General features: G+C 39.8%; 1 protein-coding gene across 1 annotated transcript in view; it reads left to right on the top strand.

Annotated features, from left to right (window-relative positions):
• LOC115216465 (2-iminobutanoate/2-iminopropanoate deaminase) overlaps positions 1-23,724 on the top strand; it is a 29,684-nt gene that overhangs the window by 1,892 nt on the left and 4,068 nt on the right. The window contains exons 2-5 of the mRNA XM_029785826.2: positions 14,334-14,439; positions 15,915-15,969; positions 18,234-18,302; positions 20,441-20,499. Of these exons, the coding sequence (XP_029641686.1) occupies positions 14,334-14,439; positions 15,915-15,969; positions 18,234-18,302; positions 20,441-20,499 (289 nt within the window). The remainder of the gene's footprint in view (positions 1-14,333; positions 14,440-15,914; positions 15,970-18,233; positions 18,303-20,440; positions 20,500-23,724) is intronic.

Below are 23,724 nucleotides of genomic sequence, written 5' to 3' on the forward strand. Positions count from 1 at the left end.
CATTTTATTCTAGTGGACCACCATAGCCATTTATTGTTTAGAAACCAGGATCTTTTCGGTTTGAACGGCAGTTTTTTAAAATAATTTCCACGTAACTAAATACTTTTAAACTTCGTATACTGGTAGAATGTGTTTATAAAACATCTTTTTCTCTTGGCTTTATTGAAAAAATTCTGTAGTTTGTAAGATATTTGTTGTTGTTTTTTCTTCAGTTTCTGCAATTTCAACCAATCAATGACGTCTGTTGGGGTGAAAACCTTCTGTGTCGTATGAATATGTCCTTCGTTTAAGAAACAGACTGGGTTTATTTACATTTGTGAAGAAAAAAAGATACCCTCCCCCCACCCCTAACCCTAACCCTAAAACAGATTGAAATGCAATAGATCGATACTAGGGTCATAATTATGGGTGACAATTTCATATGACATCGCTAGAAAAAACTGCCGTTCAAACCGAAAAGATCCCTCACCCATCTTATTCTAGTGGACCACCGTAGCCATTTATTGTTTTAAAACTGTTGTGTCTGGGGAGAGTCATTATCATTTAACACACCGGTTCGATTTCCACACATTTACTTTTTTTTTTTTTTTCTAAAATTTTCGTTGCAACCCTTTCAATTGAAAAGTTTGCAAGAAGCAAAGAAAATCTTAGAAAAATATAAATAAGGCGCAGGAGTGGCTGTGTGGTAAGTAGCTTGCTTACCAACCACATGGTTCCGGGTTCAGTACCACTGCGTGGCACCTTGGGCAAGTGTCTTCTACTATAGCCTCAAGCTGACCAAAGCCTTGTGAGTGGATTTGGTAGACGGAAACTGAAAGAAGCCCGTCGTATATATATGTATATATATATATATATGTGTGTGTGTGTGTGTGTGTGTGTATGTTTGTGTGTCTGTGTTTGTCCCCCTAGCATTGCTTGACAACCGATGCTGGTGTGTTTATGTCCCCGTTACTTAGCGGTTCGGCAAAAAAGGCCGATTGAATAAGTACTGGGCTCAGAAAGAATAAGTCCCGGGGTCGATTTGCTCGACTAAAAGCGGTGCTCCAGCATGGCCGCAGTCAAATGACTGAAACAAGTAAAAGAGTAAGTAAATGAGTGGAACTCGAACTGGTGAGTGTGTTAAATACCGTAAATCCTCGAGTATAGTCCGCCCTTGAGTATAATACGCAGATATTATTTTCCATCTTACTGTTAGTTTTTTTTCATTTTAAAGATTAAAAATTTATTTTATCATTTATCATTGTTTATATTTTAAATTACATAAATATGGGGTTACCATGGTCATTTAAGTGCTTAGGGCCTCCTTAGGTCTCAATCCGGCTCTGTTTCACCCATTACACTGTGGCCATGCTGGGGCACCACCTCGAAGAATTTTAGTCTAACTTATCGACTCCAGTACTTATTATTTTTTTGTAAAGCCTGGTACTTACTCTATCAGTCTCTTTTGCTAAACCACTAAGTTACAGGGACATAAACACACTAACACTGGTTGTCAAGCGGTGGTGGAGAACAAACACCTACACAAATACTCACACACACATAGACATATGATGGGCTTCTTTCAGTTTCCGTCCACCAAATCCACTCACAAGGCAACCCAAAGTGATAGTAGAAGAGACTCACCCAAGCTACCACGCAGTGGGACTGAATCCAGAACCTTGTAGTTGGGAAATAAACATCTTACCACACAGCCGCAGTGGTTAGCAAATCTAGTTGCTGCAAATAAGCCCGCGGGCTGGCTAAAAATTTATCTTAGTGATAGAAGCAGCATTAGTTCAAAATAGCATTCTATATATCCACATTAAGTAAAATATGCCTGTGTGGTAAGTAGCTTGCTTACCAACCACATGGTTCCGGGTTCAGTACCACTGCGTGGCACCTTGGGCAAGTGTCTTCTACTATAGCCTCAAGCTGACCAAAGCCTTGTGAGTGGATTTGGTAGACGGAAACTGAAAGAAGCCCGTCGTATATATATGTATATATATATATATATATATATATATATATATGTGTGTGTATGTTTGTGTGTCTGTGTTTGTCCCCCTAGCATTGCTAGCCTGTCATATATATGTATATATATATGTGTGTTTGTGTGTTTGCCCCCCCCCCCATCATTGCTTGACAACCGATGCTGGTGTGTTTGCGTCCCCATAGCTTAGCAGTTTAGCAAAAGAGACTGATAGAATAAGTACTAGGCTTACAAAGAATAAGTCCTGGGTCGATTTGCTCAACTAAAGGCAGTGCTGCAGCATGGCCACAGTCTGAAACAAGTAAAAGAGAGTAGAGAGTAATGCTGTTTTTAACTAATATTTCCTCTGCTGTTAATAACAAAAGAAAAAAAATATTTCCACCAATTGGGAAATTAAAAAATTCTTTTTCAACAAGGGTCGTATTGCATAGTAAATGTCACAAGGTTGTTTGTTGTCTCTTGCTAGTTGAGCCATTTTGTAGTGTTTTTGTCATCTGTAGGGGTAAGGTGACATGAAATTATCAGTTCTTACATAAGTAGAAATGTCTATAGCTGTTGTTCTCAACACATTTTCATCTTCGTTTGAACAAAGCGGGCGCTGAATTTTTCTGGAACAATGGAACAAATGGCGAGCTGGCAGCTGGAGTCTTAGAGTAGCTGTCCACCGAAGTTCCATATAATATGGGAATGGAAAATGAAAAGGAGGAAAATACAATGTTATTAAAACAAAGACACATTCACAAGTAGACAAACAAATGGTTTGATTAGGGTATAATCAATTTGGCGAAGAAACTAAAGAGAAAATATTACGACGATGACCACCACAGATCTACAATGGAAGAATTATTATTTTACCTATGGCCCCCTATGAATCCTGTTTCACTCTGGTGGACTCCAATAGCCATTAATTTTTTTTTTAATCATTATATTTTCATCATTAAATATTGTTAGGTATTACTCTTTTACTCTTTTACTTGTTTCAGTCATTTGACTGCGGCCATGCTGGAGCACCGCCTTTAGTCGAGCAAATCAACCCCGGGACTTATTCTTTGTAAGCCCAGTACTTATTCTATCGGTCTCTTTTGCCTAACCGCTAAGTGACGGGGACGTAAACACACCAGCATCGGTTGTCAAGCAATGCTAGAGGGACAAACACAGACACACAAACATATACATACACATATATATATATATATACAACGGGCTTCTTTCAGTTTCCATCTACCAAATCCACTCACAAGGCATTGGTCGGCCCGGGGCTATAGCAAAAGGCACTTGCCCATTTATTGTATAAATTTTTTTAATATTTTGTATATTGTAGAAGTATAACCTATTTATTGCAAATTAATTTTAACAACAGAATCCTACGTGAACTCCAAGGGCCATATGAACCCCTTTTTGGATCATTCTTCTTCCTTACAATATATATTTATTTCACCTTCCTCCCCACCCACCCTGCATCTAATTCAGATATGACCCTGAAATCAGGATTTAGAAGAACAAAACTAAATACTTTGGGGACAAAATCCATAGTTTCGTTTGCCTTACCAAAATTCTCAGAAGAGCAAAAGTTAAAATGTTTGATTCTTTACTTTTTATGGCAGCTAAATTTATCTAAGTCTCCTAAATGTTAAGACATTCAATCTTCAGACATATTATTAAAAAAAAAAGTAAATAAACCTTCCATGGATGAACAGAAAAAAATGAAGTCATTCAAATAAACTTGTTAGTATTTCCATTTCCCAAGGTGGCGTCCTGGCAGAATTTTTTTGTGCACCAGGTAAAATGCTTAGTGATATTTTATTTGTCTTTATGTTCTGAGTTCAAACTCAGCTGAGGTTGACTTTACCTTTTGTCCTTTCAGGGTTGGTAAAATAATTACCAGCTAAGCATTGGGACCAATGTAATCGACTGCCACACCCCTGAAATTGCTGGCATCACCTTACTGGCACTTGTGCCCGTGCTAGTAGGGTGCCAAGAGCATCATCCGAGTGTGATCGTTGCCAGAGCAGCCAACTGGCTTCTGTGCTTGTGGCACGTAAAAGGGCACCTGTACTGGTGGCATGTGTAAAAAGATCAGAGCGAGGTCGTTGCCAGTACCGCCTGACTGGCCCCCGTGCCGGTGGCATGTAAAAAGCACCCACTACACTCTCGGAGTGGTTGACGTTAGGAAGGGCATCCAGCTGTAGAAACTCTGCCAAATCAAGATTGGAGCTTGGTGCAGCCATCTGGTTCACCAACCCTCAGTCAAAATCGTCCAACCCATGCTAGCATGGAAAGTGGACATTAAACGATGATGATGATGATGTGCCAAAATTTGAAGCCAATATTTTTATTTCCTTCCCTCTTCTGGGTACATGGCCTATCACTTAAATATCAGTGAAGTTCAACTCCTCAGATGTAATCTTTAGCTATGGGTTATGATTAATATTTGGGTTAGGAAATGATTGTGCCCGCATGGCAGTTTTGTGGCAGTGTTTCCTTGAGATACACCATGTGTATCTCAGATTTTAGATGAGATACACTATATCCTTGTGTGTCACAAAGAGGCAGGTGAAAGGGCTGTTGTCAGAAAGGACAGGTAGCCATAAAATACAGTTTCAAAAAGTCCCCTCCAACCCATGGCAACATGGAAAAGCAGGCATAGAAATTATCTGCATTAAAGTCAGAAACTTTATGCAAAACCCATCTCTTATTTCATTATTGTGATAATTACAAATTAGTTGTACCTGCTTTATCTCTTTTAGTTAAACTGATTTTAAAAATTGGGTTCTAACCAGCTTCTTTATCAGTTCCAGCTCTTATTTTTCTTTAGCTTATCTCTGCTGTCAACTGCAAACCTATGACCTTGATCTAGCAACGAAACCTGTATGTAGTTGCTTGACCTGTAAGAAATTACGGCCAAATCTTTATCAAGTACTATTCTCTTGTCTTCAAAAACGGTTAAATATTTAAGGTAAACTAAAACTGGATATAATAGACTTGAAAAGGATATAATATACTTGAAAAAGCACCATTCGAATGTGGCCGATGCCAGCGTTGCCTTGACTAGCTTCTGTGCTGGTGGCATGTAAAAAGCACTAACTGATCGTGGCTGCTGCCAGCCTCCCCAGGTACTTGTGCCGGTGGCACGTAAAAAGCACCCACTACACTCACGGAGTGGTTGGCATTAGGAAGGGCATCCAGCTGTAGAAACACTACCAGATCAGACTGGAGCCTGGTGCAGCCTCCTGGCTTCCCAGACCCCGGTTGAACCGTTCAACCCACGCTAGCATGGAAAATGGACATTAAACGATGATGATGATAAGCTGATCACAGCTACAATGTAGGTTGAACAATTATTTCTTGACAGATAGAAATATTTCTCTTAGCCTGAGTGAATGCTGTCAGAGAATGACAGGAGCCACAACTCTGCTCAAAGTGGGCTCTAATATCCCTAAAAAAGCATGTGTCTTACAAAGTTTTCAAATCAACATCTAGAAAAATAACATTAATAACAACAACAACAAAACTGAAAATATTTTTGTTTTCCTTAGAAATGTTATAGATCCACATAGCATACATCTAAAAATGTTTCACATGCAAAAATTAAGTTTATAAATCACAAAATTTTTCATTACAATAAATACTAACAGCATAAAAATCACTTTTATAGAACTAAAAGATACTAACATCTCTCATAATATTCTCAGTAATAATTCAGGAAACATTCTTATTGGAAGGGCAACCAACCATAGAAACCCTTCCACAACAGACAATTAGAACCTGGGAAGCTCTCCAGATGACCAGGTCCTGTCAAACCTATTTCTTTACTACCCACAAGGGACTAAACACAGAGAGGACAAACAAGGACAGACAAACGGATTAATTCGATTATATCAACCACAGTGCGTAACTAGTACTTATTTAATCGCCCCTGAAAAGATGAAAGGCAAAGTCAGAACTCAGAATGTAGTGGCAGACGAAACACCGCTAAGCATTTCGTCTGTCACGTTAACGTTTCTGCCAGCTCCTGTCAAACCATCCAATCCATGCCAGCATGGAAAACATGTTATATGAAGATGATGTGTGGAATGTTTGGCCACTTACACATTAATTCAGGAAAAGATAATTTAGTCCTCATCAGCAAGCAACACAGATCCACCACCACCACCACTACCACCATCACCATCAACTTAATGATTGTTTGTAATCAATGATCGAACTTGGTGTAACTTGTAGTGATTTGTATTAGTGTGTATTAATTCAGAGAACATCCACACAAACTCTGTGTTTCTCTGTTATTCTTTCATAACTCCATACCAGCATCGCCTTACTTACCAGCGTTGCCTTACTAGCACTTGTGCCGGTGGCATGTGAACAAAACATTCGAGCGAGGTCGTTGCCAGTGCCGCTGGACTGGCTCCTGTGCAGGTGGCACATAAAAAACACCATTTCTAGCGTGGCTGTTGCCAGTACTGCCAGACTGGCCCTCGTGCCGGTGGCACATAAAAGCACCCACTATACTCTCGGAGTGGTTGGCGTTAGGAAGGGCCTCCAGCTGTAGAAACTCTGCCAGATCAAGATCGGAGCCTGGCACAGCCCTCTGGTTTGCCAGTCCTCAGTCAAATCGTCCAACCCATGCTAGCATGGAAAGCAGGCGTTAAACGATGATGATGATGATGATGACTCAAGAGTGTGACCTCAACTCTTAGCTATTATTGTTCCTAGGTCTACACTGACCTGGAGCAGTAGCCCCTATCAGGGTCCCAGTTATGGGTAAAATAGCATGTAACCATCTAAGCCAGGGTACATTGAAATCACGGGGTGCAACATGATGCATGCAAACCATTTCAGTAGATGAACTTATTGAGTCAATGGCTAATATCAAGAGATGTTGAATGGATGAACTTCTTCTTCTTCTTCTTCTTACAGCATCCACCCGGGGTGGGTTGAACTGGCTTCATTCATCCTCAATGCTGCATCTCTCACAAACGCCAACCAGACCTGGCGATTTGAGGCTAACAACCTCGTGATCTCCAACCACTCCTTATTCCAGCGGCGAACGCCGTAGATATGGGTGCCTAGGTTGGGTTCCAGATCAGCCTTGACTGTCATCAGCCAGGTTTTTCGTTGTCCACCACATCGCTTTCGCCAACCCTGAAGAGGAGCTGGGGCAATTGCTTCGTAGATGAATTCTCCTGGTTGACGACGGAGGGCATGACCCCAGCCAAACGCAGACATCTCGTTAGGATGACTTGTCGGAGAGGTGATTCTGCACTGGTGTTGCACTGAATTGTTGGAGACAAAGTGATGCCACCGGACACGAAGGATGCGGCATAGACAGAGGTGATCGAAGGATTCTAGTTGCTTAATATCTTGGATGAACAGACTACAAACTGTCAACAGCCAGAGTCAATCAATTCGGTTAGTGAACTACTGCTATCGGCTGTAGTCATTGTGTGTGCAGGGGAGATATTTTGGCTATCCAAACACCAAGGTGACTAAAATAACAGACCAGACAGTCATGCCTCATTACTCAACTGGAACATCTGACATAGAAAGGTTATATTGATCCAAGCAAGTCACCTGATTTAAATGGCTGTGTGGTCCAGTAGTTCACTTTCCAGCCACACGGTTTTGGATTCAGTCCTACATTGTGAGGCCTTGGACATGTGTCTTCTATAACCCCAGGCAAATCAAAACTCTGCATGTCTGGATTTGCTAGACAGAAACTGAAAAAAGCCTGTCATATTTGTATGTGTCTAAGGTGGCAAACTGGCAGAAACGTTAGCACGCCTGGTGTAATGCTTTGTGGTATTTCGTCAACTTTGCCTTTCATTCTTTCGGGGTTGATAAATTAAGTACCAGTTACGCACTGGGGTCGGTGTAATCGACTTAATCCTTTTGTCTGTCCTTGTTTGTCCCCTCTACATTTAGCCCCTTGTGGGCAATAAAGAAATAAGAAACGTTAGCACACCAGGTGAAAACTCAGCGGTATTTCGTCTGTCTTTACATTCTGAGTTCATATTCCACCGAGGTTGACTTTGCCTTTCGTCCTCTCAGGGTCTATAAATTAAGTACCAGTTGCATACTTGAGTCAATCTAATCGACTGCCCCACCCTCCCCAAAAATTTCATGCCTTGTGCCTAGAGTAGAAAAGAATATTTGTATGTCTCTATCATTTTCTCCTTTTCTTCCTTTTATATATAATTTTTTTTCCTTTCCTTCTTATTTCCTTTCTCTTTCTTCTTTTTCTCTTTTTTTTTCCTTTCTTCACTTTCCTTTTCTTTATCTTTTCTTTCTCTTCTCCCTCCTTCATTATTTCTATCTCTCTTTCCATTATCACTTTCCCCATCTTCCTCTCTTTCCCTTTCTTTCGTTCGTTTTGTATTGTTCTTTCTCTTTGTCCTCGTTTAATAATTTATTCTCTCTCTCTCCCCTTTCTTTCTCCCTCTCTCTCTCTCCCCTTCTCTTTCTCTCTCTCTTTATGTCTTTAACATTTGACAGCAGGAAAAAAATAATCTTTTATTTCTCAGATAAAAAAAATACTGCTAACAAAAAAACAGCCCCTTTAGATTTCTACCTCCTCACATTACCAAAATATATTCCAATTATATTTTCACTGTACCTATTTATAACTATGTTGATTACAGCCAGTGGCCAAAGAGGAAGCAAAACCAAGATTTCTTGGTTCCACTAATTCTACAGTCTCATGTGTTCTTTCCGCTATTATAATTACTTTTTGAGAGGAAATAGCCTGAAATGAGATATTTATTATGTCTGTGTGAGTGTGTGTGAAAATGTGTTGTTAAGTTCCAGGTCAACTCTGAACAACAAAGTCCATGATCAAAGGCAATCTAGTCGTGGCCACTCCATCTGCTTAAGGGTATTTCTAGGACAACATAATCCGATGTGTCCTTTTGTATTCGAGATGGTTAGATGTGACTGAAATTGGCTGATTTCATATGCATTTAATTGTTGTTGCATTGAGTGCGATTTGAGGGAAATTTAGCTACTGTTTCTTGTTAAGAACTTAGTATTCCAATTAAAGAGTTTCTGGACTAGTTGATGTTTACCAGAATTGAACCGGTCCTTGTGCAATCAATGGGCAATTATTGGAGGAATTTTAAAAATGAATGTATTATATGTTTTTTTTTATGTCTTATTCTTGAGGCAAGTCTGTAGTTTCACCATAGTCTCTCTTTTACTTGTTTCACTCATGTGACTGTGGCCATGCTGGAGCACTGCCTTTAGTCAAGCAAATAGACCCCAGGGCTTATTCTTTGTAAACCTAGTACTTATTCTATCGGTCTTTTTTTTTTTGCTGAACCGCTAAGTTACGGGGATGTAAACACACTAGCATCGGTTGTCAAGCGATGTTGGGGGCACAAACACACACATACATATACATATATATACATATATATATATATATATATATATATATATATATAAACAGTGGCACGTAAAAGTACCATCTGATCGTGGCCGTTGCCAGCCTCGCCTGGCCCCCGTGCCGGTGGCATGTAAAAAGCACCATCCGTCCGTGGCCGTTTGCCAGCTCCGTCTGGCTCCTGTGAGGGTGGCACGTAAAAAGCACCCACTACACTCACGGAGTGGTTGGCATTAGGAAGGGCATCCAGCCGTAGAAACACTGCCAGATCAGACTGGGCCTGATGCAGCCTTCTGGCTTCACAGACCCCAGTTGAACCGTCCAACCCATGCTAGCATGGAAAGCGGACGCTAAATGATGATGATGATGATGAAACGATGATGATGATGATGATATACACATATATACGACGGGCTTCTTTCAGTTTCCGTCTACCAAATCCACTCACAAGGCTTTGGTCAGCCCGAGGCTATAGTAGAAGACACTAACTCAAGGTGCCATGCAGTGGGACTGAACCCAGAACCATGTGGTTCGTAAGCAAGCTACTTACACAATACAAATATTTTTCCAGTGACCAAGTCTTGTTCTCACTACTGTCAAGTGAAATTATTCTCCTAGTACAAACTACAACCAAGATATCAAGGGGAATAATTTATCTCTCAACGTATTTATTTATTTAATTCTATCTATCCGATATCTGGAAGGTCACAAAATTTCTACTCCTCATTCTTGCCAAGCGCTTCAGTCTTCCTCCTCACCCCACCTCTCTTGAACCATATCCTGGTCATTGGAAATATGCTACAGTGTGTCCAGTGCCAGATTTAGTGGAGGCACATGGCCTAGTGGTTAGAGCAGTGGACTCGCGGTCAAGGGATCACGGGTTCGAATCTCAGACCGGGCGATGTGTGTGTTTATGAGCGAAACACCTAAGCTCCATGCGGCTCCGGCAGAAGGTAATGGCGAAACTTCTGCTGACTCTTTCGCCACAACTTTCTCTCACTCTTTCCTCCTGCATCTTGCAGCTCACCTGCGACGGACCGGTGTCCCGTCCAGGTGGAGAACCTATACGCCTAGGAATTTGGGAAACTGGCCCTTATGAGTCAGGCATGGCTCGAGAAGGAACAAACAACAACAACAACAGTGCCAGATTTAGGACGAATGAGGCCCTATGCTAGTTATGTTATAAGGTCCCTTACTTAGACAGGGCTCCTTGCATGGACGGCCCCGTTGACTAGGGGCCCCTGGTCAATGAGGCCCTGTGCTTAAGCACGCATAAGCACAATGGTAAATCCAGGCACTGAGTGTGTCCCATTCCAGTGAAGGACCATCTCTGATTCTCTCCTATCATTCTATTCCACTTACTTACAAAATTACAAACTTGCTAGAAGCAACCCTTAATTACAACCTTCTCTAACTCCTTGAGTCCTTTTCTTTACTTCATGGCTACTGGAGACACTTTCTCCTGTATCTGTCACTCATCAGTGGTCCCTTGCCCTTGAGAAATATGGAGAAAGCAATACTGTTGCATTCACTATCAGCAAAAAATGTCTGACATGTAAATCTCATGGCAAAACTGCCTGCTAAGGCCTCCTTTCACCCTCTCATCATTGCCATTGGTGGCTTCCCATCAGAGCATATCATTAAGGTATGTGCTGATAGCTAGGTCTCTCTCTCTCTCTCTCTCTCTCTCCCTCTCTCTCCCCCTCTCCTTCGCTCTCTCTCTCTCTCTTCCTCTCTCCCTCCCGCTCTCTTTTTCTCTCCCTCCCTCCTCTCTCCCTCTCTCTCTCCTTCGCTCTCTCTCACTTTCTCTCTTCCTCCCTCCCTTCCCCCTCTCTCTCCCTTCTTTCTACCTCTGCTTATTTTTTTATCTGTTTATTCAAACCAACCAACCATTCATCTATCCAACCATCCATTCAGCCAACCAACCAACCAACCAACCATCCAAACATCCCTCAATCAAACCAACCAACCAACCAGCCAGCCAACATGCTTCACGCCACTTGCCAATTCTGCACTGAAACACAATGAAATCTCTATAAATTCCTCCAATGGACTCTTGCCAACACCGTCTCCTTCTACAACACAACAAAAGCAATTGCCATGCAAACCAAGAAACATTATCTCGCTCCTCCCCTTACATCATGCAGGAACAGCACCCACTTAGAACCCTCAAGGTCACTAGCTATACGCCCAGTAAAGGTACATGTACATTATGCAGAAAGAAATTGTGAAAGTGGATCAACATAAGAAAACATACATTTTTAATTGTTCATCAAACATCTGGGTTTTCTCATAACACTTGAGTTGTCAGCCCATTTTAATAATAATAATAATAATAAAATGCCCTGATGCAGTACCAGGCAGTGGCTCTCATGGCTTCTGATCTTAACTGATTGGAAGTGTTATTATGTACATTGTTTTGTCTTGGTATAAAAGATGGACTACAGCAAATATTCTGCTCAATACCACAGATTTGCTTGTCAGTTGTTTGACCGTAACCAGTTGAGCATGTCCCTTAGTGGCTGACGATATGTGCATCTCTGATCACGAGCAGAAGTAGTGGGGAAGCATCATAGCCATGTGTTGAGAGGGATTCGTTGATGTTTGGATAATTCACCTCTGGAAACATGGGTGTTTTGTTTATCATCCTTAAACAACCCTTATTCAGGGATCTTATGAGCAGGATGGGCTACTCGACCACAAGAAAATTCTAACTGGGCCCCACCTGCAAGGTCATGTGCTGTTTATCTTGATATGAGATCACCATGTCGCGCACATATGGTTGTGATGCATGTGCCTGGTGTACCCTTATCAGACGGGTAGTCATGATGGGTATATTGGGCTTCGTATATTTGTACCCACTTTGATGGCATGCACTGTCTCTCACTCAATAATAATAATAATAATAATCCTTTCACAAGGCCTGAAATTTTGTGAAAGTGGATAGTCAATTTGGTTGATCTCTGTTGATACTTCCTGTATTGATCTTGAAAGGATGAAAGGCAAAGTTGACCTGAGCAGAATTTGAACTCAGAAGAATTGTCACTAAGCATTTTGCCTGATACACTAACGATTCTATCAGTTTGCTGCCTTCATAATAATAATAATCCTTTCTTCTATAGACAAAATAATAGTAATAATAATAATAATAATAATAATAATTAATTCTTTTTATTGGCCACAAGGGCTGATAATAATAATAATAATAATAATAATACAGAAAATTGCACTACTGGGCACTGCACACATCCTACGCAAAACACTTTCCGTAGAATAACCATCAGAGCATCACAACAAAACATAACACATACCCAAGGCACACAGAGCTGCGCTCAGTAGTGAAGTGAAAGCACGCTATAAAAATAAAACTACTGAATAATAATAATAATAATAATAATGATGATGATAATGGCTTCAAAGTTTTTGGTACAAGACCAGCAATTTTAGGGGAGGCAACGTGGTCAGTATTGACTCCTAGGAGTCTATAATAATAATAATAATGAAATTATTGTATACAGTGCTCAGGTGCACCACAACTTGTCAAAAGTGCATATAAAGCATATGCAGTAATGTACAAATGTCTGGGAAGTGAACAGTGTATGAGTCAGATATATGCTTGCGTGTGTATGGAGGGGAGAAAGATCAGGTGTAATGTTGGCGAATCTCAGGAAGCATGGAAGTTTTGAAGGATGCAATGCTTCGACAACTAACAACTGATGCCGGCAGTTTGTTCCATGCTTCAGCAACTCTTAGCATGAAAAAATGTTTCCGAAAGTCATGGGAGCTGTGCTGTTTTCTGACTTTGTAAACATGTCCACGGGTGTTAGACAGGTGGAGCTTGAAAAGGTACTCAGAATTATTGTTTGTAAGATGGTTAATAATTTTATGGGTGTTTGCCAAGTCAGCTGCCAGACGTCGGAGTTTCAATGTATCCATGCCTAGGGAAGTAAGGCATTCAGAATATGGCAAATGCCTGATGGAGGGTATTCTCTTGGTTGCATGTCGCTGAACAATTTCCTGATGATTAATATCCTGGGCAAGATAGGGGTTCCAGATCGGTGATGAAATTCCAGGTGAGGCTGCACCATAGCTATATAAAGCCTCAGATAGATAGCCAGAGAGTGGCTCACAAAGGACTTGGTAAGTGATGCCAAGACATCCTCAGCCTTCTTGGCAATTTTAGCAATGTGTTTTGTCCAACGCAAATCACTATGTAACTATCCAACAAATCGGTAAACAACCTTGAGCAACTTGAACTATTAACAAACTGAATTTGAAAGAGCTCTGTAATTTAAGGTTAAATTCACAAATTTGCATCCAAATATTGATGCAATAACTAATATTCGCCAAACACATATTTCATCAATTATATAAATACTAGCAGTATCACCCAGCGTTGCTCAGGTTTGTAAGGGAAATAACTATATAAGCATTTTTAGAGATGTAAAGTATAATAGCCATCTCAATATGGCTAACCACAAAGGGGGGGGGCTGTTACTGTAGCTTTTTATGTTCTGAGATTTAATAATACATTTTTAGAGAGTTACTTCCCTTATATAATAGCAAAAAAATGCATTAAAAATGGGGAAAAAAATGATAGTAAATTTTTTTTTAAATTGTAGACTCATCGTAGACGAGCGCTAATACCCAGAAGGGCTCGATATGAATCACGACTATAAGATACCCACTTTTGGTTACACTGCACCGCAAAATGTGGGAGTAGTTAGGAATCTAAATCGTAGGAGACAGACACACAACCTCACTTTTATATATAAAGATTACATGCGAGGTGTTTAGTTATCAAAGGTTCCATAAGAAGTTTGCTGACCCCACAGCTTAGAATATGAACTTCAGCAGAGTTTCTCCTGAAGAAATTGGTAGAATCCCTAGTGTTAGATGCTGTTCCAGATCGATGATTGTTTAATATATTCAGCTATTGATATTCCTGTCTTGTCTACTCTTTTATAATTACATGTATTATCATTTCAGCCAAGCTGTAGTGGTTGATAAAACTATGTATATCTCGGGACAGCTTGGTCTTAATCCTACAACCATGGAGTTTCCTTCCAACAATGCTGCTGAACAAGCTGACCAGGTATGATATTCTTTTGTTTCTACATCTGTTTTCTTATTCTAGCATGGGTTAGATGAATGTATTATTATTATTATTATTATCATCATCATCATCCTCATTGGTGCATTGTTTTACAGCTGGTTTCCCTTCTTGTCACTAATCCATGTCTGTTTTTCAAGGAAGAGATGTCTTATTTCATACTAACCAACCACATGGTTCCGGGTTCATTCCCACTGCGTGACACCTTGGGCAAGTGTCTTCTACTATAGCCTCGGGCCAACCAAAGCCTTGTGAGTGGATTTGGTAGATGGAAACTGAAAGAAGCCTGTCATATATATGTATATGTGTGTGTGTATGTGATTGTCCCCCCCCCAACATCGCTTGACAACCGATAGTGGTGTGTTTACGTCTCTGTAACTTAGCGGTTCGGCAAAAAGAGACCGATAGAATAAGTGCTAGGCTTCCAAAGAATAAGTCCTGGGGTTGATTTGCTCAACTAAAGGTGGTGCTCCAGCGTGGCTACAGTCAAATAACTGAAACAAGTAAAAGAGTAATACAAGTTGAATTTTTCAGCCCAAAGTTTACAGTCAAAAAGTTTTAGGTTGATTTCTACATCAAGACAACTTTAGGGAATCAAAAATTCCATGTTAAATGCAGAAGGATTTGTAAAGATAGTGATACTGTTTAAATATTTGCACATGTTTACACTATATTTTATGCCGACTTATATGCTGGAAAATATGGTACATTCTGATAGATTTATTATTATTTATTATTATTATTATTATTTTAATGTGAATATGCCGATCACTGTTGTTTTACATCATCAGAGATCATGCCCTGCCTTTAATACAATATCATCTAAAGCAGGGATTCTCAACCATTTTTTTCTATGGACCCCTTCGATTACTATTTAATTCTGGTGGACTCCCATAGCCATTTGATTTTTTTTGTAGAAACTTATTTCAAAATCCCATATTTTGTTTTTCGTATAATTTGTGTAGGTTGAACTATGTAAAATATTAGAGAAAGAAACCTAACTGTTTCTTCCAATACATAGATCTAAAGCAAAATTTTTTCAGGAGCCCTTAAAGTACTATTGTAGATCCCCAATTTACTGTTTCATTACGAGGACATCCCCCCCCCCGATCTTATATGGACCCTCAGTGGCTGTGTAGACCTCGGTTGAGAACCACAGATCTAAAAGCTGTAATTCATCATGACATATTAGGTTGTCCCAAAAGTTCGTAGACACTTGCGAAAATTGAATTTTACTTGCCAAGTACTAACAAAGACAACAAAAATTATTCCTCAAAATAAAGACCATTATTTTCCAAGACTTTCTACGAACTTTTGGGACAACCTTATATTTTGCTTATATTTTATATTTATCATAGCATTTATATTGTATTCTGTAATTATCAATTCTCAATATTAATGAGAATCCAATGAAAATACTTAAGATTTCAATTTGGCAATTTCACGATTCTTCACAGGCTCTCAAAAATATGTCTGCAATTCTCAAAGAGGCTGGGGCTTCTCTAAGCAATGGTAAGTGTATTATTTTCCCATTTTTTTTTTTTAATTAGTAAAGGTACATGACCTGGCAGTTAGGGTGTTGCACTCACAGTATTAAGATTGTGGTTTCAGTTCCTAGACTGGCTGGCATGTTGAGTTCTTGAGTTCTTGAAAAAAGGGTTTCATATAACTTTACACCAGTCCACTCAGCTGTAAAATGACTCCCAGTAACAGCTGGGAAGTTAACCTTGCAACAGACTAGTCATTTATACATCATGAAAACCAGATTAAGTTCTAGCCTTTGTGAACCTTAGGCACATAACTACTAGGCTAAGTCTACTTAATTAGTCCCTTCATCATCGCCTTACTTCCCTGGGCATGGATATATTGAAACTCCAACGTCTGGCAGCTGACTTGACAAACACCCATAAAATTATTAACCATCTTACAAACAATAACTCTCAGCACCTTTTCAAACTACACCTGTCTAACACCCGTGGACATGTTTACAAAGTCAGAAAACAGCACAGCTCCCATGACTTTCGGAAACATTTTTTCATGCTAAGAGTTGCTGAAGCATGGAACAAACTGCCAGCATCAGTTGTTAGTTGTCAGAGCACTGCATCCTTCAAAACTTCCATGCTTCCTGAGATTCGCCAACACTACACCTGATTTTCTCCCCTCCATACACACACAAGCATGTATCTGACTCATACACTGTTCACTTCCCAGACATTTGTACATTACTGCATATGCTTTATACGCACTTTTTGACAAGTTGTGGTGCACCTGAGCACTGTATACAATAATTTCATTATTATTATTATTATCATCATCATCATTTAGTGCCTATTTTCCATGCTAACATGGGTAAGACAGTTCGACTGGAGATCTGCACAGGGCGTCAACCTGTTTTGACTTGATTTCTACAGCTGGATGTCCTTCCTAATGCTAACCACACCACAGACTGTACTGTGTGCCTTTTATGTGTCACCAGCACAGGTGCCTTCTATGTGCCACTGGCATGGGTGCCTTTTAGGTGCCACCGGCACATCTGCCTTTTATGTGCTTATGGCATGTGGTACCTTTTACATGTCACCAGCACAGGTAAGGCGACGAGCTGGCAGAATCGTTAGCACGCCGGGCGAAATGCTTAGCAGTATTTCGTCTGCCGCCATGCTCTGAGTTCAAATTCCGCCGAGGTCGACTTTGCCTTTCATCCTTTCGAGGTCGATAAATTAAGTACCAGTTGAGTACTGGGGTCGATGTGATCGACTTACCCCTTATCCCAAAATGTCAGGCCTTGTGCCTATAGTAGAAATGGTCACCAGCACAGTATCTTCCACCTGTCGCCAGCACTAGCCACAACTACAATTAGCTTCACATGTCTTCTCAAGCACAGCAGATCGCATGAAATATCAATGTGGATATAAACTATGCAGATTAACAAAACAGTTGTCTTTAAATGCAACCGATCTAACATTGGGATGATAATAACTAATCCTCACTTTACGTAAAATAGTAGCTGAGCTGAGAATATAAAGGGACGTAACTCTAGTATTTTGTGCTTTACTTATTCCGCAATCCACCATCTTATTTATGTATTAGATCGTTTTTGATTTCTATTTTATTTATATCCAAGCAGTATCGCCCGGGGTTGCTCGGGTTTGTTTTCTTTTCGACCCATTAAAATTGGAATTTTTGAAAAGTAAAAATTTTTCATTATGTAGCTTGTTATTCTCTTTAAGTGAACATTTTTCTGGCTGAAATACACCGAAAAATGTCGACCCAGCAGTAAAAAAAATCATAAAAAATAGGGATTTTCATAAAAAAAAAAAAGCACCTTTTTTAATGTAAATAATTTTTGGTGTTAACATGGTCCAATTTGAATTTTTTTCTTCTACGGAAGGAAGAGCAAGCCTTCTTTTATCATACTCTCAATTTTGGTCAACTTGCACCGCAGGGTCTCAGAGGAGATAGTGTTAGTTGAAGGCTACCAAACCTGCCATACACAGACAACTTCAGCTTTATATATATAGATAACCCTAACATCTACTCACTTGCAGAAAATGCATTGTTTCGAGCCTTTGTTATCGAGATGGAGACTTGAAACCTACTCTGGCCTTAACTACACCACGCCTTCTATAGATGTGTAAATTTTCAGCTTGATCCTAGCACGTCTAGTGCCATTAAATCCTTACCAAAGCCAAAGTGTGCAAGTTTTTTTCCTCTTTTATATAGGTAGATTATAATGAAAATAATGTGCATTTCATCCAAAACTCTAATTATTATTTCAGTTGTGAAAACCACAGTCCTCTTGGCTGACATTAACGACTTTCAAGCAGTTAATGAAATCTACTCAAAATGTAAGTATATCAAAGACTCTTCTACTGTTTTAAACCAGTGGTTATTAACATGGGTGGTAGCTCTTCTTTCAGGGTATTGTAAGCTGACAAGGAGGTAACAAATGTCAAGGGATGTACAGTTCTATATTTAAGAGATGAGGAATTATGTACATTATTTACAATTGACGGATATTTGTCCTCCTCTTTGTTGTTAACTCATTTTGGCTGATATACCCTCCAGCCTTCATCAGGTGTCAAAATTTCCCCAAGACACCTGATGAAGGCTGGAAGGTGTATCAGCCGAAACGTTGTGTTAACAATAAACAAGATGAGGACAAATATCCATCAATTGTAAATAATGTCAAGGGATGTATTGGGTGTTTAGAGAGGCTGTGATTTCTCTTGAAAATAAAATATATAAACCAGGTACAATTCATCATCATCAACAAAATTTAACATCCGTTTTCCATGCCAGCATGGGTTGGACAGGAAACTAGCAAGGTCAGGGGCCGCACCTGGTTCCATTGTCTGTTTTTGCTTGGTTTCTACGGTTGGATGCTCTTCCTAACCCCAACCACTCCACAGAGTGTCCTGGGTGCTTTTTATGTGGCACCAGCACCAATGCTCTTTTCATGAGACCAGCACCCACACCAATTCTCTTTATGCAGCGCCTTGGTTTTATGGTTCCAATTCTGTTCCGGTGGGCAGGTCTTCTCAAGTACAGCTATGCACCACATATCTCAGTCTCTTGTCATCTCCTTTGTAAGGTTCAGCATTTTGAGACTGACCTTCAATACTTCATCCCATGTCTTCCTGGGTCTCCCTCTTTCACAACTTCCCTCTACATTTTAATCAGATTTACAGAAAAAATGTCTTTATCTGGATTAGAATATGAGTAGGACATTGTGTTATCAATGAGCAGGAACATGACTGATGATGTACCTAGGTCAATTATTTCATTATATAAAGTACAAACATGGTTGTATGATTAAGGAGTTTGCTTCTCAACAGTTTGACTTTGTGTTCAATTCCACTGTGTGACACCTTGTCTTCTACTATAGCTCTAGGCCCACCGAAGCTTTGTAAGTGGATTTCATAGATGGAAACTGAACGAAGTGCATCATGTATGTATCTGTGTTTATGTCTCCCTGTCTTGACATTACATGGAAACCAGTGTTACTATCATACAAACAGTGTAATTCTTTTCCAATATTCTATGAAAACATCTCTAGTCATGGAAATATTACCTTACTTGAAACGAGTTGAGGATTGGTAGCAAGAAGAGCATCCAGCCATAGAAAATCTGCATCAATGAATTCTATCTGACTCATGCAAGCAAGGATAAGTAGACAAGAAAATATTGATGATAATAATAATAATAATAATAATGAAATTATTGTATACAGTGCTCAGGTGCACCACAACTTGTCAAAAGTGCATATAAAGTATATGCAGTAATGTACAAATGTCTGGGAAGTGAACAGTGTATGAGTCAGATACATGCTTGCGTGTGTATGGAGGGGAGAAAATCAGGTGTAGTGTTGGCGAATCTCGGGAAGCATGGAAGTTTTGAAGGATGCAGTGCTCCAACAACTAACAACTGATGCCGGCAGTTTGTTCCATGCTTCAGCAACTCTTAGTGTAAAAAAAATGCTTCCGAAAGTCAAGATAATGAAGATGAGGGCTGCAAAGACAACAACACACTTACTTTCTTTAATAATTTCATAAAAATTTAATATAAAAGATATTTGTTCCATGCAGATATCTAAAAAGAACATACTATTTGTTGGAATACTATAAGAAAATATAGATTGTAAGGCACAGTGCAAAATTAACATCTGTTTGATTAACATAATTTGTTGGGGTTTTTTCTTGGGGGTACAAACATGGGAAAGGGTTACTTGTAAAATGCCATTGAATGAGAGAGAGAGAGCACTGAACTGCAGGAAGTTGAGAACTACCGTTTTAGACTATAGCAGCCAAAAGAGTCATCAAGTTATGTCTCAGTTATTGTGTTGTGTTACGTTACTGCTCCAATACATAATTCTTGCTACTTTAGCAGGGTTTGTGGGGACGAGATCCCTTTCTACAGGGGTTGGGGAAAATGTTGGGAGGTGAATAAGAGATACTACAATACTGTTATGAAATTTCTGTTTTAGATTTTGCTGGAACTGACTTTCCTGCCAGAGCAGCTTATCAAGTTGGTAATTTACCAAAGGTAAATTTTTGATTTTTATTTGAAATTGATACCTGGAGAGATTATTATTCTTTTAATTTCTTGTCTATATTTAATTGTAATTATAACAACACCCAGAATCCATGGAATCTTAGCAGCTTATAAATGCTTTTTTTTTTAAATTTCTATTTTGTTGCATAAATTTATTGATCTTCATAGTATTGCGTTATTATGTTTAAAATGTCATGGCTGTGCCTTCGTTGTTCCACAGTTGAGGCTATTAGAAGTATTACACTCAAGCCCATTTTGTAACAAGCACAGTAATCATCATCATCATCATCATCATCATTTAATATCCGCTTTCCATGCTAGCATGGGTTGAACGATTTTGACTGAGGGCTGACGAACCAGATGGCTGCACCAGGCCCCAATCTTGATCTGGCAGAGTTTCTACAGCTGGATGCTCTTCCTAACGCCAACCACTCTGAGAGTGTAGCGGGTGCTTTTTATGTGCCACCGGCACGGCGGCCAGTCAGGCAGTACTGGCAATGACCTCGCTCGAATCTTTTTACACATGCCACCGGCACAGGTGCCAGTAAGGCGACGTTGGTAATGATCACGCTTGAATGGTGCCCTTTTACATGCCACCGGCACAGAAGCCAGTTGGTTGCTCTGGCAATGATCACACTCGGATAGTGCTCTTGGCACCCTACTAGCATGGGCACAAGTGCCAGTAAGGCAATGCTGGTAACGATTACACTCGAATGGTGCCCTTTTATGTGCCACTGTCACGGAAGCCGGTTAGCCGCTCTGTCAATGATCACACTCGTATGATGCTCTTTGCACCTCGCTAGCATGGATGCCAGTCATCTGGAGGCATGTATGGTCAAGAAGTTCAATTTTCAACCACATTGCTCTGTTCTGCTGTGTAGTACCTCAGACAAGTATCTTTTACAATCACTCCAGGCTGACCATAGCTTTGTGAGTAGATTTGGTTTGATAGATGCTGAAAGAAGTCTGTTGTGTGTGAACACTTATGTGTCTTTGTCTTGATATCAGGTGGAAGATATAAATGAATACCTATTTCTTTACTACCCACGAGGGGCTAAACACAGAAGGGACAAACGAGGACAGACAAACGGATTAAGTCGATTATATTGGTCCCAATGCGTAACTGGTACTTATTTAATCGACCCCGAAAGGATGAAAGGCAAAGTCGACCTCGGCGGAATTTGGACTCGGAACGTAGCGGCAAACGAAATACTGCTAAGCATTTCGCCCGGCATGCTAACGTTTCTGCCAGCTCGCCGCCTTGATATAAATGAATACCACCTGTCATACAACCAGAGCCTTTCATTTCCAATCTTCCAACTATGGGAAAATATTATCTTGTTTGGAAACAGGTGAGAGTTGTTGGGAACAGGTGAGACATCCAACCATTGAGAATTTGCCTCAACAAATTCCCTTGATCCATCCAAGGTCATGGTTTCAATTCCTAGGCTGGGTGGTGCGCTGTATTCTTGAGCAAAGCACTTCATCTCGCGTTGCTCCGTAATCACTTTGACACCTGACATGTGGTACATAACGCACCTGTTCAGACAACATTAATTTGATGGAGAGAGTGAGTTAATGTGCAGCATGAACATTTGAACACTACAAACAAATCATTTGTGCTGGTCGCTCAGCAAAAAGCAGAACACTCATACATTGTCTTCGATGGGAGAGTCCATCATTATTATTATTATTATCATATAATAAAAGAAATCATTATTATCATTATTAAGGCAGTGAGCTGGCAGAATCATTAGCATGCCAGGCAAAATGCTTAATGGCATTTCATCCATCTTTACATTCTGAGTTCAAATTCTGCTGTGGTCAATTTTGTCTTTCATCCTTTCAGGATTCAAAAAATAGGTACCAGTTGAGTACTTATAATCAGTGTAATCAACTTACCGACTTCCCTGAAATTGCTGGCCTTGTGCCAAAATTTGAAATTATTATTAGTAGTAGTAGTAATAGTAGTAGTAGTAGTAGTAGTAGTAGGTGGCAAGGTGGCAGAATCGTTAGCATGCTGGACGAAATGCTTAGCAATATTTTGCCAGCCGCTACATTCTGAGTTCAAATTCCACCCAAGTCGACTTTGCTTTTCATCCTTGTGGGGTCGATAAAACAAGTACCAATTGAACACTGGGGTCAATGTAACCAATTTATCCTCTCCCCCAAAATTGCTACCCTTGTGACAAAATTTGAAACCATTATTATTATTATTATTATTATTATTATTATTAGCCGTGAGGAAATATTACCTTGCTTAGAAACGGGTGAGGGTTGATGACAGAAATGAGATCTGATTGTAGAAAATTTGCCTCAATAAACTCCATCTGACCCATGCAAGCATGGAAAAATGGACGTTAAAATAAAATGAAATCTGTCAGTATGTGTGTTTGTGTCAGTGAATTTGTATTTCCATTCAACGTGTACACTAACGAATCAAAAGCACCACTGTAAAGCCTGTAGGTGGTATTTTTTGTAGTCTACCATGAAATTATGTCTGGGCTGGATGTTGTTCAGTACACTGGGAGGTTATTATCTCCTTTTGATACAAGTAAGGGGTTGGCACCAGGAAGTACATCTCGCCAGAGAGACTCTACCCAACATACTTTCGTCTGACCTTTGCAAGTGTAGAAAAGCAGATACTGAGGTGAAAACAATATCTGCCGAAGTCTGTCAACAGCAATTTTTTGCGGTGTCATATGAAAATATCCCAGCTATTTATGAGAAAAAAAGATACCCTGTGGCCATATACTGAGGGGTCACTCATAAACAGAGCTGGATAACAAAACCATTCACTCTTTAGTGTCCACCCATAATTATGACTCTAGTATTGATTTATTGCATTTCGATCTGTGTTAGGGTTAAGGTTAGGATTAGGGGTGGGGGGAAAGGTATCTTTTTTTCTTCAGAAATATAAATAAACTCTATCTGTTTCTTAAACGAAGATATAATATGTAATGTGTGCAACAGAGTGGAAAATTAAAACTGCATATGTTGTGAACTTAGAATATGTGTTTATTAATAAAAGTTTAATGACGATAATCTTATATTCATATGAACGTAACTGATATGAAATATGTCATAAATAACAGGGACAGTTTCATATGACACCACAAGAAATTGCTGTTGATACATTACGGCAGAAATCGTTTTCACCTCAATAGACGTCATTGATTGGTTGAAATTGCCGAAAATTAAGAAATTAAAGACCAA

The sequence above is a fragment of the Octopus sinensis genome, linkage group LG10, assembly GCF_006345805.1.
Source record: "Octopus sinensis linkage group LG10, ASM634580v1, whole genome shotgun sequence".
NCBI lineage: Eukaryota > Metazoa > Mollusca > Cephalopoda > Octopoda > Octopodidae > Octopus > Octopus sinensis.